Source organism: Drosophila subpulchrella, unplaced genomic scaffold, assembly GCF_014743375.2.
Source record: "Drosophila subpulchrella strain 33 F10 #4 breed RU33 unplaced genomic scaffold, RU_Dsub_v1.1 Primary Assembly Seq354, whole genome shotgun sequence".
In the NCBI taxonomy this organism is placed as follows: domain Eukaryota; kingdom Metazoa; phylum Arthropoda; class Insecta; order Diptera; family Drosophilidae; genus Drosophila; species Drosophila subpulchrella.
In genome coordinates this window covers 7,355,826-7,371,456 of record NW_023665577.1, presented here as the reverse complement: position 1 = coordinate 7,371,456, position 15,631 = coordinate 7,355,826, and the positions used below count along the sequence as shown (strand labels likewise).

Sequence of the window (15,631 nt, the reverse complement as noted above, 5' to 3'; positions counted from 1 at the left end):
TATGATGGCAAACATCGGTTTTTTGTATTCTTAGCTATATCGCGGAACCTGTAGGTGATGGCACAAAAGTTTATAGGAGACTCAAAAGTAGTAGTAAAGAATCCTGTCTGCAAAGGGTAGCGTGTCAGGCTGGGCACCTATCCAGGAGAGCTACTTCATATCGTCAAAGGGGCCTGTCTCGAACACGCTTTCAAATCACCACTTATCTACGTTGGCGTATAGCACATACGCCCTCAAACCACCTTGTTTCTGGTCACTTAGGCAGTGTTGTTGTGACCAAAAACCAAATCACCTGTCACATGATTTCAAATCAAAAATTAAATATTTAAAACTAAAAAAGTCATGAGTATACCCTTAAAATTGCTTTTCGCTTTCTTACCTTTTAAAAATGTTTCCAACAAACAAAAAATTTGTAACCCAAATTTTTAGCCTCTCTCTCCGGTTGTTCTAGCTTTTCCCCGAAGGGTTTATTATTAACCGAAAATAATGAACTAATTTTCCAGATAAATCGTTATTTAAGTAAAAAGCTAACATGTTTCCTGCCATTATTGTGCGGTGTGAGAACATTTCCGTTATTGGTAGGTTGCAAAACGCTCAGCTTGTTTGGCTTTAAAATTCCCTTACTGGCTGGCGAAAAAGGGCGCATGGGCACGGGCGGGGCTACGTTTCTGAACTGCGGCACCGGAACCTGTTCCGATTGAGCAACCACGTTACCCGGGGGCTTGGCCAGGATAGCCTGCTTTTGATACGGAACTATTCGATTGCACGATTTCCGCGGCGGGATCTTGACGATCTGTCCATTCACAAGGAGATTATGACAACTAGATTTGGGTACATCGCTGCTGCAACGAACTCTGTTGCTGGGCGTCTGGTTGCTAATGATTGGAGCTTTCGAGACGGCACGTACAGCTCCAGCAAGTCTTAATTTACTGTGTCGATTGGCAGCCGAATGGCGTTGGCGCATTTTTGACGCCTCTTCAGCCTCTAACTTGGCTTCAGCCATCGCTTCCACCGTGGCGTGAGATACGACGACGGAATCACACAACGACGGACCCAAAAATCCGTAGGTAAGCGCATACTGATCTGGGAGATCAGTTGCTTTGTGAATACTCTTTAGCACCGGGGTGCACATCTTTATCACACGATGGCGCATGTACTTAGCAGCCTGTCTGTCCAGACTGGGGGTGGAGATCCCATCGGTGGCAGTCGGGCTCAGATGGGGCTCGATGCGTTTAGACAGATGAGGTATTTCAGGCAAAATGCAGGCGCGCACCACGTGACTACCCATCTTTCCCAGGCCAATGACTGCTCCAAAAACCGTGGCCAGAGGCTCCTTTGTGAGAGCCCTTTTGTAAACCCTGCAATAGAATCAGAAATTTAGATTGCAGCTATATCGGATTTTGATTGCAAATTCGGTAGAATAAATATTAATTAATTAATTCATACCGTATCTATCCTATAAAATGCATCATATGCAACAATATCTGTGGAATATGTACCTAGCCTTGAATATCCTCAGCTAGGCTTCCGAACTTTATCTTTCATATACGTAAGTAACTTTAAAAGGCTGATGCGATTGATTATACACAGAGGAGTGTAAAAGTAATGAAAGAAAAGTAACTCTCTTGGAAAGTGGCTACTTGTTCTGTACTTGCCCAATAACTCTAGGAAGAATGATGTGTTCGGAGGCATCGAAGCGGCGCAATATATGGGCGATTATGTTGCCACAGTACTCCCTCAAAGCCCATTGTTTCTCCAAGTCGGGCGATAATTTGGTGAGCTGACAGGTTAGAACGGCCGGCAGGATCAGGTGGAGCTGAAATGCAACAGATGCATTTTCACCTGTTGCCATTCCTCAGTGCCGCATACTCACATATTGTAGCAAATTCAACCTGGAGTTTGCCACAAGGGCTCTGACCATCCGCATGAGGTAGAAGAGAATCGCGATGTTCTCCTGGGCCAGATGGGAGATTGTCATCTCCGCGATGAACGCGCTAAGCGTGGGCAGAAGCACCTCCAGCGAGGGATCTGTGGAGAGGGTTTGGAGCGCCCGCTGGCGCCGGGTCTCCGAGGTGCCGACGCAGGCTTCGGTGACCAGGCCGAAGAAGGACTGCTGCTCCTTGGTCAGCGGATAACGCTTATTCGGCTTTAGCAGCACCTGCTCCGCCTTCAGCCAGCCTGAGTGGGAGTTGGCCGGGTCAAGAGGAATCTCCGGTTCAGATTCCTGACCGGAAACGAGAGGGACGGGACCAGGTTCGGTGGAAAGAGCGCCGCCCACTACACGGGCTTTCTCTTCGAGCAGATGTCTTGGGCAAACTCCGCTCACGACCTGTCTGAAGAAAATGTCCATGCTAAGGTCGTCGTCCATCCGGACAGCATGCTGGATGTGCGACAAATCCAGCCTTTGCGCCCGGGTGCGCCGCATGTATTTTCCCGCCTCGTCCAGCAGGTTGGAAATGTCTTCCTTGAGACTGAGCGACAACAACTTGGCAACGTCGTCGCCCACCTGCCGACCCGTGCTATGCATGGATATCGCAGCCAGGGAACGCTGCGACACGGACTTTTTGCAGAAGCCCTCGTCTTTGTCGGAGGCTTTCATTTCAGTTGTCTTTTTGTTTTCAAACTGCCACATTCTGGCACTAGAGATGGCACCGGTCGATAGGCGGAGCCAGGCGCGATTACCAAATCGGATTTTCAAATATATCGAATTCAATTGAAACGCGCAGATAAAATGTTTTTAAAGAGCCCTTTTTATTTTTTGAATGTCAGTTTAACGTCGGCACAGCATGCCACAACTTACCAGAGGGCCGATATAGGATCCCAGTTTAAAACCATCTTAACTCCTGATAAAATGTTTATAAGCAATAACTTAATAAAATAACTTACCACGTTTGTAAAATTAAATAAAGTTATATTTTATCATATGTGTAAGTGCGAACGCCATGGTTCTATGTATAACAACTAGGCAACCTATTCTACATAAATGATAGTCTACTAATCTATTTTAATAAAGTCCTTTTAAAGGCGAGCCCCTACCTCATCCTAGAGAAAAATCCCGACCACTTATCGCCGTACTTATTTTGACTTCGTTTAGTCTTACAATTTTAAATTTAGATTTACTGTTTAATTTACATATCGCGTTTGTTCGATTTTTTTTTGTGTTTTTTTGTAACCGCTGGGAGAACCTGTGATCCACTCACGTCGAGCTCCTTTTAAATACTGCCCTTTTAGGATTTCCACAACCGACATGAACTTGACTTTGACATTAATGTCAAGTGAAATTGAGAAAAGGCCTAGTACGAATGGGGTTGGAAATATAAAATTCTTACGCGTAGACCAAATATATATACTTTGTATCACATTTTTGCTAAACATTGCAAATATACGATAGAATAACAGCTCACGGCAGTGATTAACCATAGGACAATGTGCGCTCAATGTGGCTATAATAAATCAGCAATTTGTAATCTGACTAATATGTTTTATTTATTTTATTATATTTTCTTGACCTAATGGTAAATATAAGCTGCCATAGCTTAGCATACTCTATTTTTCACATCATTTATTATATCTGTGTCCTTGTTATCCCAAATAGAACAACTAAACTATACTAACTAATTAGAACAAAGAAGCTCTTGTTCAGGAAATTTATTTAATTGGACTCAACGTGAAAACAAGCATTTCAATTTCATTTGGATAATTAATACTATCGAACGTATGCCCAAATTTGGTAGAGAACAAAGCCGAGCAGCAGTACCACAACTAGGGACCTTCCCACTCGGTGCAGTCAGGAGCGTAGATCCGTAAGGGGCACGTACATCACGCCCATTAGACGTGTCATCTGCACCTTTCCATTTGCGTCCTTGTCGTACTGTGGGAGCGATTCTGATTAGTACTGGAGTGGTATACTGGTATACCTATGGTTCGCCCACCTGTTGCATATACTGAGAGCCTCCGTCGGGCCCCACGGGCACTATGAGACGTCCGCCATTGGCCAGTTGGTTTATCAGTTCGGTGGGCGTGTCCGGAGCAGCTGCTCCCACATGAATGGCGTTATAGGGGGCACTATCTGGGTATCCCTTGCGCCCGTCGCCCTCGACAATCAGCAAGTGACCCGACTCGAGCATGCCACGGTCGTCGGTGTTTAAGTTGGCCTTACTAATTTTCACCAGATCCGCCTGGTGCTCTATGCCCACGATACGGGTCTCCGCATCGGTGCCCTTAGCCTTGATATAACGATAAAAGCAAGCCGTGAGGTATCCCGATCCAGAGCCCACGTCCAGCACATGTGCACCAGGCTTCAGGTGGTCGCGTAGATACTCCAAGGCGAAGGCATGCTACGTCGTTAAAGAAAGAAAAGCTATTAAGCAGGTGAAAAAACTGAACCCTTTAGAGCACCCGCAGATCACCAATTCAGACAATTTTTCTTATGTGCATCAATATAAACTGTACACGAATTAGCGCTGAAGTGATATCTGTGGCATCCTTCTCTACTTTATAGGGTCGAAAAAGTTTTCTTCACTGCGTTGTAAAATTGTGAGTGGTTTTATAATACCCTTTGCAAATGTTCTTGTTTTTGGCTGGCAATTCCCATGTAGCCCCTTAAAGGGGGCCCTATAAAAACTTTGGTTTTAATTACCATATGAGGAGCACTGATGGTTACACCACCTCCGATGGGTTGCGGGGCGTCCGTGTAGGGATTCCGCGGGGAGTAGTGCTTGCGGTCGGTTTCCGCCATCGCCTTGGCCACCCCATCACTTGCTATGACGCCGTGATCTTGGGATTTCGGTTCTATTAATAACTCTTTCCGTGGGGCAAAGCGGACAGAATGGCTCACCCTTCAGTTGACGAATGAGGTCCTCATTATTGGCTCCCACGGAACGCCACGCCATGCTGAAGGCGCGGGCAAACAGGCCCAGCTTAATAATCCCCAAAATAAATTGCCTTTTTTCCAACGTATTGACTTTGTTGTGTTTTGTTATTTTGTTTTCGTTTTAGCGCAGTGTTACCAGATGATGAAATGGCCTTCCACCTCGAATCCGCACTAAAAAATCCTGTTTCCCCAACGCGCATTCAACGTTAAACGAGGGTATCACAGAAAAGACGGTTGGAAATTGTATTGATGTTCCGGCCGAGTTCGGTTGTAAATGGTTACCATGTTCGATTTTTAAAAATTCCTTTGCAAATTTAGCAGAATGTCAAATAACATTTTAGCGCCAGTAGTAGGGTTAAAAAACTTTCGACCTAGGAAGTATAAATACTTTTTTAAAATTTTTTTGTTTTGTATTTTTTGAACACCAAATTTAATCTTAAATGTAGTACGCTTGCGATTTCTTCCCTAAAAATTATATTGAATGGACGATTTCTTTAGATTAGCCTTAATATTATATGTGTTGTTCACCCATGGTCACAAGAGCTCTTAAGGATATTTAATTCCCTGACAGAAAATAAAACGGCGGAAAAGAAATCTTTTCTTTTATAGACAAACACGAATCTTTTAAATTATATTGCAAAAGAACTTCTGATCTCCGCGGAAAGATGTCTGCAGGTGAATTCTTAAGAAATCGAAAAATACTGACTATTACGATTTTCTTTGTATATAAAAGCACACTGTATACAGGGTGCCACTTCAGCTCTAGATAACACTTTCCCCTTTCCTTATAGCACATGTACTTTTTGTTGAAGAAAACGTAGCGACTGTCTGAACAGGCTAGTAAGTTCGATGCCAATGGCTTAGCTTTTACAGATTTGTTCTTTTAAATTTGGCGCTCGATCCGTCTTATTTTAGTGGGACCGTGTGTTGGGCGAAAAACGGGCTATTGTTCTTCGATGTCAGGAGGAGCTGTTTGTAATCGGTGGCCGATCCTTGCTTAGAGTTGTTATCGAGTTGCTTGTAAACAAGATGTCCAATGTGGGAAAGATAAAGATAAAATCATTCGCAGAACTGCAGGCCACCACTGGTATAAATGTGGAGCCGGACCCCGACCCACCGCCCACCAGTGATATCAGCACGCCAAAGAAGAAAAGCGCGGGAAAATCTCGGGCAGCTACAACGACAAAGAAAGTCCAGGTGAAAACGGACCCACTCGGTGGTGTAACTATAGCCAGCACTGTGATCAAGCGGTCGAGTAAGAAGACTCCACTGCCAGGCCAAATGCGCATCGATTCCTTCTTCAAAAGTACCTCCAAGAACTACAAAGTCAACATAGTGCCAGAGTCATCCGCTAAGTCGGTAGATCCTCCGCTTGGCAAACGGAAAGGAACCTCAAGGGGACGCAAGCGCCTGTTCGATGAGTCCACCCCCACATTCAGCGCTTCCGCGGATACAATGGATCTCAAGCCGCCCGAGAAGCGAGTACAGCCTGGTCGCCGGGCGAAGGGCAAGGAGAACGCGAGCCTCTTCGAAGCGGAAGTGATTGACCTCTGCTCCGAGGACGAGCAAACAACCGAAAATGAGCTGCCGCCGGAAACCTCCCCGAGTCCAGTGAGAAGTCACAAATCGGCATCGAAGCTCAGGACTCCACTGCACGCCCCCATCTCAGAAGAGAAGCCTAGTAGTCCCAACCCAGAAGCGAAGCTCGGCAGCCCAGCCAGCGTTAAGAGCTCCCCTGGGCTCCTAAGATCCCTGTCTGAAACCTTTTCCAACCCAAGTGAGAGCCCCACGCCGAAAAATTCCAAGAAAGGAACTGGGCGCAAACAAAAAAAGCCAAAGCCATGCCCGCCCTACAAAATTGTAGAGGGAACATCTTTCTGCGTCGACGGCTTTCAGTTTGGCGAGGTGGATGGTGTCACACATTACTTCCTCACCCACTACCACGCAGATCACTACATCGGCCTGACCAAAAAGTTCTGCTATCCTCTCTTTATGAGTCCCACCACTGCGCGCCTTGTGCGAACTTTTATCAAAGTGAATGAAGTGTGCATCCATGAAATCGATGTCGACCAAACGCTGGTAGTGGAAGGTGTCCAAGTTACCGCCTTAGAAGCTAACCAGTGAGACCGATTGCTTTTCCCTTTATGCAGCTTAGTCATCTTTCTGTTTACCTTTCCAGCTGCCCAGGTGCCCTCATGTTTTTCTTTAAACTGAGCTCGGGTGAATGCATCCTCCACACTGGAGATTTTCGGGCGAGCGCCGAAATGGAGTCCCTGCCAATCTTCTGGAACCACGCCAACATCGATTTGCTCTATCTGGACACAACCTACATGAACAAAAACTACGACTTTTGTCACCAGACAGAGAGTGTCGACCGAGCGATAGATTTGGTGCGCGCCTTCATAGAGAAAAATCCGGCGAAACGAATACTCATGGTCTGCGGCTCTTACGTGATAGGCAAGGAGAAGATCTGGCTGGCCCTGGCTAACGAGTTCTCATTGAGAGTTTGGACGGAGCCAAATCGCAGCATGGCAGCCAAATGCCTACAATTGCCAGATTTGGAAGCCGTCTTAACAGACGATCCCCGTAAAGCGAACTTGCACGTTATTACCATGGGAAAAATTAGCTATCCGGTAGGTCCTATCATCTTGACATACGTACATATATATCCTAGTAGTGGGTATGGAAGAGGTTTTTAGGTGAGGACACTAGTTTGTATGTTGTTTTTTGCTTTCCTTGCCCTTTATTAAGGTTTTGTATCCTGGTAGAGAGATTGAACTTATGGCTTTGAACCGAAAATGAAAAAATAGTTTAGTGACCTATACATGTGGTTTTGAAAAACTATAAGTGTGGGACACATTTAAAAATAACTAAAAACTCTTCCCAAAAGCACTCCAATTATTCAGAAAAAGTTTATTTGTGTAGTTTTATCAATTTAATCGGTTTAAATTTATAATTTTTTTAAAGTACTTTCAGCCAGAGAGGCGGGGTGTTGAAGGAAAAAAATTAAAAACAACTTTGGACATTGTTAAGTAACTAACGAATTTATTGAAGCTATAGATCTGCTGTTGAGTTTGTAAGAAAATCGGAAGAAAAAAAATGTAATGGAGCTAACCGATAGTCTACTGTTTTGACACCAAAAGGCATTGCTCTAATATGAAATTATTGTTTAGTAATGTTATCTATAAAGTAATACATCTAATCTCCTTATTAACACTAATCGTTCTGTATTTCGTTTCAGAGCCTGGTTGAGTATTTTAGTCAATTCGAGGACCAATTCGACATGTTGCTAGGCATAAGGCCCAGCGGATGGGAAAAAAACAGTAAGCCATCGTACGGAAAGCGAATCAGCACAATTGGCATTGAGTACTCGGAGCACTCCAGCTACAAAGAATTGGAGCGCTTTGTGCGCTTTCTCAAGCCAAAGCGAGTCATAAGTACCGTTCCCGTGGGTCGTGATCTCTTTGTCACTGGAAAGGTGCCTACCCAGTGGTATAAGTACGAAGGTCGGGCATCTATGCTAAGCACAGGATATCAGCCATCGATATCCACTTTTCTAGCCACGCCGCAGCGAGTTATTCCAAAAGTAAGCTCAGAGACTGCAATGTTCTTAAGCCCACTGGAGGAGAATGAAGATGACGGTGATGATGACTGGCAAACCGCCAAGTCAGCAGATCATATTACTATTTCATCCAGTACCCCGGATCAGGACTCACGTCCAGATTCTGAAGTGGTCGTTAAAAATGAAGCTCTGTTTCCAGACACGTGTCCCGATTCTGAAATAACTATTAGAAACGAATCCCTGGAAACAGAAATTATACATGATATTGAAATAGACGTTAAATACGAAGCCCTCCAACCAGATCTGGATCCCGAAACAGCCGCTGTACCCTACATCCCGGAAGAGGATGAATCCCATGATCTGGAGATAGGAAAAGGCTCTGGAAGCCGTAGCACTGTTATCGTTGTCCAGGAAAGCGAGGAGCAAACTAAAGCCAGTGGCAGCCCCTGTAAGGCGGCTGTAGTTAGTAGACTGATGTCCGATGCATCCGACGATTGGCTCTCGTAGCGATTCCATAGAAGACCAACGTTGTTTAATGTTACACTTTTTAGAGTTTAAGCGTGGCTTCTAATAATTTTACGATATTTTGTTATTAAATAGTAAGCTCAGGAATGCATATGTAAAGATCTGTAGTTTCTGTTCAACTGTTATAATATAATGTTTTGATGTTAATATAAGGCTTGCCTTTGACATACAAATAATTTTATATATACTATATATATGTATTTTGCTTGATATATATATATTTCCACATTACTTGGCTGCCTTCCTCCCTAAACTCATTTAGTTTGGTGTGCAGGATAATCCGTACATTATAAAATAAATTAAGTTTTAGTTCAGATAAGGAAACCATTAAATATATGTTCATGCGAATAACAATAGGCAATCTTGATTTCAGTTAAGTTAAAACAATTAATGCTCCGAGTGCTAACGAATGTAAATGAGTTTTGATTATTTCACTGATATGCTATATATAATAATAAAATAATAAAGAAAGTAAATTTATAAACCGCTTGAGCGTTATTTTTTTAAATGACCGCACAGAATCTGCTCGATTTCATCTTATTTTATGCATAAACAATTGACTATACAAACACTTGACAAACAAAGGATATTTCCTACATATACATAACCATGGAAAGTGTTAGCTAAACCATAAACACGTAAATAAAGTACTTAAATTATTGCATATGACATATGGGTCTTTTGGCCAAAAGAAATGTAGGATACACAACAAAATAAATTTCTGGGTTCCTTGCCGACAGCAACTGATTACGATTTGGAAATATTCTAGACAACAACGAAGCGCATATACACGATGATGATGAGGCTGCAGGACCGGACTGCATGATTTGGTTTTTGGTGGGGTTAGCAGTGACTCCTCCGTGGCCATTTAGCTGAAAATGAAAAGGGGGTAGTAAGTAGTGTATCCTTAGCGTCATTTATTTTGTAACTTACCACCAAGAGAAGAAGGGACTCTTGTTTTGGAAGCGCTGCGTAAATGAAAAGAAACGACTGCCGCTTGATCTGTGAAAGAGAAACCAACATTTAGACCATTTAATAAATAGTCCTTATTCGTTCTCGTCGTGCTCTGTCCCTAAGATCACAGAATACATACCGTTCCACAATCACGGCTGGCATCTGAACCAGTTGCACCGGCGACTTTCCATCCCTTAGTGCCTGGGTGAGATTAAGGATCTGACCTCGCATCACAGACATCTGGCGTTCGAACAGACGCTTGTCAAAGCCACGATCCTGCTGGAACAGGTACAACAGGTCTGTGCAGATCTCCTCGACAAAGTTCATATCTGACAACTGCGGGAGCACGTGATCCTTGATTTCTTCGCTAAATGGAATTTTTGCCTGTGGCAGCCATGCCCAGTGGTAGGGATAGGCTCGCCAAGAGTCCGGATGCTTGAAGGGAAAAGCGAGGCCGTTGTCAATGGCAGCGATCCGAATGAAGGCAGAGTTCACCACATTCCAATCGGGTTCCGAGGTAGGTGATCTCGAAGAGGGTTCATCCTCACTGCTGGGCAGACTGCTGCTGTCCTGCTGTCCATTGGTGGCTGCCCCATCAGCTGGTGGACCATCGTTCTTTGGATTCCTACTACCCTGCGGCTCGTTTAGGTCAACGATTTCCGAAACCCCTAAGGCAGACGGCAATTTCGGACGAACGACAGCATGCATAGTCCTGCCACCGGTGCCGCCCACCTGACTCTTGACCTTGGGCGCAACGTACTTTATCAGCCAGTTGTCGTTGCCCCGGTCGGTGTTGCGAATGATGTAATCCAGGACGACAAGGCGCTCGAACTGCAACTGAAAGGACTTGGCCACCGATGGCGGCAAAGGTTCGCTGTCGAAGCGCCGCAGCCAGTAGTCCGCATCCTTGTAGCCCTCCACGAAGAGCTGAAAGGAGCCAGTCTGCATGGCATTTGGAATGTGTTAAAAACTAATTGTTTTATTTTTTGAGCTAGTTCACCTTTAGAGGAAGGCTCATTCGGTTGAAATGAGCCGATGGATAGTGCTCCTTGATGCGCTTCTTCAGTTTGGCCTTCTGGCGATCGATACGGGCATAGTTAAAGCTTTCGGCCACCAGTCTGACCACTCGCGTCTTTGGCACCACATTTAGATTAAGCTTCCGATCAACTAAGCTGGCGCCCGATTCCGACAGGTACCTGAAATATATTGATATATATTTGTCAGGGAAATATGTCGGAAACACAATGCATCAGCCAGTTATTTTTTCAAATATTAATAATAAAAAAAGTCTTCCAGTATTTTTTCTAAGTCTTTTCTTCATGCCACATTAAATAAAGACACTTAATTGACTTCATTTAGATGTATTAACTTACCCCTGATTGGGAATCAAACAAGCACGACCGAAACAACAGGGGCAGCACAGCTTGTGCATCCATTTGGTCCATTTTGGATTCAGTCTGCCATAGGGCTCCTCATCCTTTGGCTTGAATACAGCCAGACATTCCTTAAGAGAGATAAATAAACCATTTTAAATTGGATCCTCGTAAAAGACTGTAAATATTTAAAGTGTAATAGGCTGTCTCATGGATAAACCAAAAGTTCTGCAAAAACAACATAATTGCAGGACTTCCCCGATTTCCTGATTTATTTATCTATGCGCGGATTAGTTGAGAATATATGAAACTTTGGTCTAAAACTTGAGGACCAAACTTCTACCGTGCGCAAGGAAGCCTAGAAGAAGCCGTCATCATAATATACTTACGTGGGAGGCATCCTTGACGAAATAGGAACCACTGCTACCCTGGTAAATGCGCTCGGGCAGCACACCATTCTCAATGGCCCCCTCTGCCTTCGCCACGATCTCCGAGAAAAGTGGATCATCTGAAAGAATGAATGGTGTAATCAATTGAAATTAAATTTGTTAGCGATGCATCTTAAAATTACTGATAAAGTTCGTGCGTAGAACGAAGATTCGCATGCCTCACACAGCGCACAAAAACAGACTGTGCGTTCTCATCCAAATTGGACATTTTTCCTTGGAATTATAGTCCTAATAACTTATTAATACGCCAGTCAAAAGTCGAGTGTAAGTGCCTTTAATGAGTTGGCAATGCCTTGCCAGCCGTCGGATAAAAATAACTATACCGAGCCAGCACGAAAGCGGGAAAACGATTGATTCAAAGCCCTACCTAACTTGTAGGTAAGAAAGTCCACAAGGCGATTAGTTTTATAGCAAGCCTATCCCTAACATCAAGTAGTTCTATAATGTATTTAAGAATAACGACGCTACCTATGAAGTCAAAGTTTTCGTTGAAGTCGCCCTGCGAATCCTGGCAAATGGTGAACACTTGCTGGATGAAGTTTTCGCGACTGCTGCTCGACAGGCGCGACATGGAGACACAATTGAATTGAGTGCGGCGGCAGTCAAGAATCGTGAAGTCGGTCGGCAGTTGATAGAGAAGCAGGTCACAATTAGCATAGCCAAAGCGTTTCGATAAGGGCCAGTTACACTTACAGAAGTTCCTCAGCGGGCAGTTGGCGCAGTTGCAGGGCGGAGACACAATTTTGACGGTTACTGTGTCTTTGGAGTCGCGCGCCATCGACGGTGAGTTAATCAGGACCGGAGGGTCGCCATCCAACTCCGATTGTGTTTCGAGATAGTCCTTGTCCAGCTGGCACTTGCCCTCACAGCAGATGCAGGCGTAGGGCGCGGAGGCGGAAGCCACCGAGGACCTGCTCTCCAGCGCATCCTTGCTCGTCGTGGGCAGTTCGTCGCCAATCGGTTTGGAAGAAGGTGTATCTGTACTTGAGCCTGGATCTTCGCTGAGAACTATCTTTTTGTTGGCCTTCTCCATGGGGCTATGTCCAATTGGCGACAGTTGCCAACAGAACAAATTCCATCTTTGAAAACAACTGCCTTGGAATTATGAAGACGCTCCAGCACCAACTTCAAACCAGAGGAACGAGGAACCACGATCACATCCAAGCACAACAACATTTACAACACAAAATTTTTGTTTTCGGTCGAAAGGTACTAGGACTTATAGAAACGCACAGCTATACAAAATATTTTGAAATTTGGGGCAATGACGATAAGGCTAGCAAACTGCGATTTTGTTTAGCTTATAAGCTAAATAAATGTGCATTGTAATATTACAACGTCATAAAAACACGCCCACATCCAATTAATCTCAACTATTTGGACTGGCTTTTATCTAATGCTAAATTCCAATACTAAATATATCTTCCCTATTAAAGCAACATGTCGAAATCCAATGCAAATAAATCACAGGCTATTACTCATCACATGATGAAATGCAGTAGTGCGAATCATCTTTGTCGCACAGGTCACCCACAGATCTGACAATGCAAATCGCGTCAAAATAACTTTTAAAATGAAGTCGACCTGTAATCCCATGAACATTAAGCCTAAAAATTTTTTCAATAAACAAATTAGTGAAAATTAGTTCAATAAAATGAGATCTTTCAGTGAATGTTTTCAAAATCGTTTCAGACTTTCCTATTTCGTTTTTTACTTTACTTTACTTTAACTTTTTAAAACTTCGGATTTAGCACTTGCTTGAGTACATATATTTTCCTACAAAATTATTGGCGCGACAGAATGAAAATTATTTTATTTAGCTAAAACCCAAATTGGTATATATTTTGCGAGATCTTGAAGTTTATACGCACGGAAAGCTAATGAACTGTAAGGTCGGAAAGGCTACCTTCTACCTGCTAACAAAACCCTATAACTCTTAGAGTAAAAGTTACTAATTTTGTAAAGACTCAAATTCAATAAATAAGTATTAATAAAATATTATCCAATATAAAGACAATGTTGATTATTTAATGAAAATTCGAGCAAACTTTGTCTTTATATCTAGGAAAAAGGGTATTTTCCTGCATCCTAATCTATGGAAGCGTAATCTTCAAGCATAGGCGTCTGCTCCTCACTAGCTCTATTATTTTCAGTAGAATTCATAATAGGGGGCCGTAAAAGTGATAAGCACATGAGTAAAGCCTCGAAGCAAACAAAGGAGCAATCTAGTTTGAGTGTACAATATTCACGTTGTGTACTTTCAAGGGATGGGGTACCCAGAGTTTGAAGCCACACATATGGCCACTTGTATGACTTCGTTAGTCGGCTGCGCACTCACCGCCAAATGTGTTCGACACGAATTCCACATGATCGTGCCCGCGTCCCAGTCCGCCCAACAGCTCACTGATGCGGCTTCCGTGGCTGGCACTGCCTCCTCCCAGGAGCGGCTGGGACTCCCGGTTGTCGCTGCCCGCGTCCGTGGACATGCCCTCGAAGTCGATTTCTGGCACCAGGCAGATGTCGTCGGCCTCGTCATGCGGGTGACGGGCGAGGGCAATGTGCGAAGCGGTTTTCAGCGGAGATGCCGCTGTCGATGCAGATGTGGCTACCTTCGCGGGTGCGATGTGACTAATTATCTGTGGCTGTTGACTGTTGTTGTCTATGCTCTCCTCAGCGCGACCTTTGAGTCTCTGGTTGCGCAGGTTTGAGCTCCTCCTCAGCAGCACTTCTTCCTCGCCATCTTCGTCGTCGCCGTCGTCGGTTTGGTCGTCGTGGAGCATGACCAACTTATCCACTTGCGGTTTCTGAAGTGCAGCATCGCCCCCGGCACTCTCCTCGCCTGGCGGCAGGCCGTTTGTGTGGCGTCTCTCCTCTGGCACCTCATCCTCGTCATCGTCGTCGTCCACCGACAGTAGCATGGGTTCCCGGTCCCTTCTGCCTCTTCTCCTGGTCTTGCGTTTGCCCATGCCAATGGTATTGATCTGGGGAAAGAGAGCACATCAAGTTACAGAGGATTGTGGTGAGGAGCTGAGTGCACCCACCTCTACTTTGGTGGTCAACTGGTTGGTGGTCGGCTCGAAGCCATTCAGGAGCGGGGCCAGCTGGCTGCTGGGCGGCGTTTGGTCCTTCACAAAGTCTCCGATGAGATCCACCTCGTCCTCGAGCTGGAGCAGCGGTGGATCCGCCTGATCCCGTGCGCCGCTCATGGCCAAAGGGGGTGGCAGGCACGTGGGTGGTTGGGACTGGGAGTGGGTGGATCCCTAGCAGGCGCAACAACAAAGGCCCGCGCTGTGCTGCAGCTTCTTCTTGCGCGTCTATCTGTCACTTTTTGGGCGTCGCTTTGCTATCTGTTATCTGCTCCGCCGCTCTTCCACCGCTCGCATGTTCCCGCACAATATTGCTCTATTATTCGGGCTGAATTTGATTACATTACTTGTTAATTGCTTCAATTTTATGCTCGTATTTCGTTTGGCAATTATCGATTTTTGGCTTAAAACCTTTGCTATGTCCAGAGTTCAATGTGTGTTGTTCGGAGAACCCAACTGGGGACCCCGAGGTCCTTGAAAACCCACCAAAAAGGACTCACCATGCACTCCGCTGAAATATCAAGCGAATTACGCGTTCGATTTAAATTTTCGCTAAGAACACGAAGCGAAAAATGGTTGACAAACTAAACAGCTGACGAGTAGAATTCGCGGTGCTTCCCACTTGCTAGTTCTGTTCTCGCCGAGTGGCAGCGCCGGCCATGAGAGCGCAGAAAACCTTAACCCAAGGATGCCGGAGTTGCTATCATAGCACAAACAACTTTGGGATTTGTTCTTGAATATTCGAGATTTAAAGGAACTATATTTATGCTTAATATTATTTCAAAAAAGTATCAACAACAATATTTTAA

General features: G+C 44.6%; 4 protein-coding genes across 5 annotated transcripts; 1 reads left to right on the top strand and 3 right to left on the bottom strand.

Annotated features, from left to right (window-relative positions):
• Positions 1 to 462: 462 nt before the first annotated feature.
• Positions 463 to 3,030, bottom strand: LOC119560339 (transcription initiation factor TFIID subunit 6). The gene is made up of 3 exons (XM_037873731.1): positions 1,874 to 3,030; positions 1,656 to 1,816; positions 463 to 1,358 (listed from the first exon to the last, which is right to left on the bottom strand). The coding sequence occupies exons 1-3, from the start codon at positions 2,630 to 2,632 to the stop codon at positions 512 to 514; spliced, it is 1,767 nt and encodes a 588-aa protein (XP_037729659.1). The 5' UTR covers positions 2,633 to 3,030; the 3' UTR covers positions 463 to 511.
• Positions 3,031 to 3,618: 588 nt separating this feature from the next.
• Positions 3,619 to 5,021, bottom strand: LOC119560070 (protein-L-isoaspartate(D-aspartate) O-methyltransferase). The gene is made up of 4 exons (XM_037873377.1): positions 4,838 to 5,021; positions 4,640 to 4,776; positions 3,933 to 4,337; positions 3,619 to 3,871 (listed from the first exon to the last, which is right to left on the bottom strand). Exons 1-4 carry the CDS (start codon positions 4,890 to 4,892, stop codon positions 3,788 to 3,790), a joined length of 681 nt encoding a protein of 226 aa, XP_037729305.1. The 5' UTR covers positions 4,893 to 5,021; the 3' UTR covers positions 3,619 to 3,787.
• An 828-nt stretch (positions 5,022 to 5,849) lies between these two features.
• On the top strand, positions 5,850 to 9,444 carry LOC119560988 (DNA cross-link repair 1A protein). The gene is made up of 3 exons (XM_037874766.1): positions 5,850 to 6,993; positions 7,053 to 7,506; positions 8,115 to 9,444. Exons 1-3 carry the CDS (start codon positions 5,903 to 5,905, stop codon positions 8,940 to 8,942), a joined length of 2,373 nt encoding a protein of 790 aa, XP_037730694.1. The 5' UTR covers positions 5,850 to 5,902; the 3' UTR covers positions 8,943 to 9,444.
• On the bottom strand, positions 9,433 to 15,446 carry LOC119560989 (phosphatidylinositol 4-kinase type 2-beta). Of its 2 annotated transcripts, XM_037874767.1 has the most exons (9): positions 15,323 to 15,446; positions 14,778 to 15,150; positions 14,075 to 14,717; positions 11,677 to 11,795; positions 11,288 to 11,418; positions 10,915 to 11,110; positions 10,054 to 10,856; positions 9,894 to 9,962; positions 9,433 to 9,832 (listed from the first exon to the last, which is right to left on the bottom strand). In XM_037874767.1, exons 2-9 carry the CDS (start codon positions 14,940 to 14,942, stop codon positions 9,829 to 9,831), a joined length of 2,130 nt encoding a protein of 709 aa, XP_037730695.1. In that variant the 5' UTR covers positions 14,943 to 15,150; positions 15,323 to 15,446; the 3' UTR covers positions 9,433 to 9,828. The 2 variants fall into 2 exon arrangements, with proteins under 2 accessions (XP_037730695.1, XP_037730696.1); XM_037874768.1 differs by lacking the exons at positions 14,075 to 14,717; positions 14,778 to 15,150; positions 15,323 to 15,446 and adding an exon at positions 12,430 to 12,982.
• Positions 15,447 to 15,631: the final 185 nt, after the last annotated feature.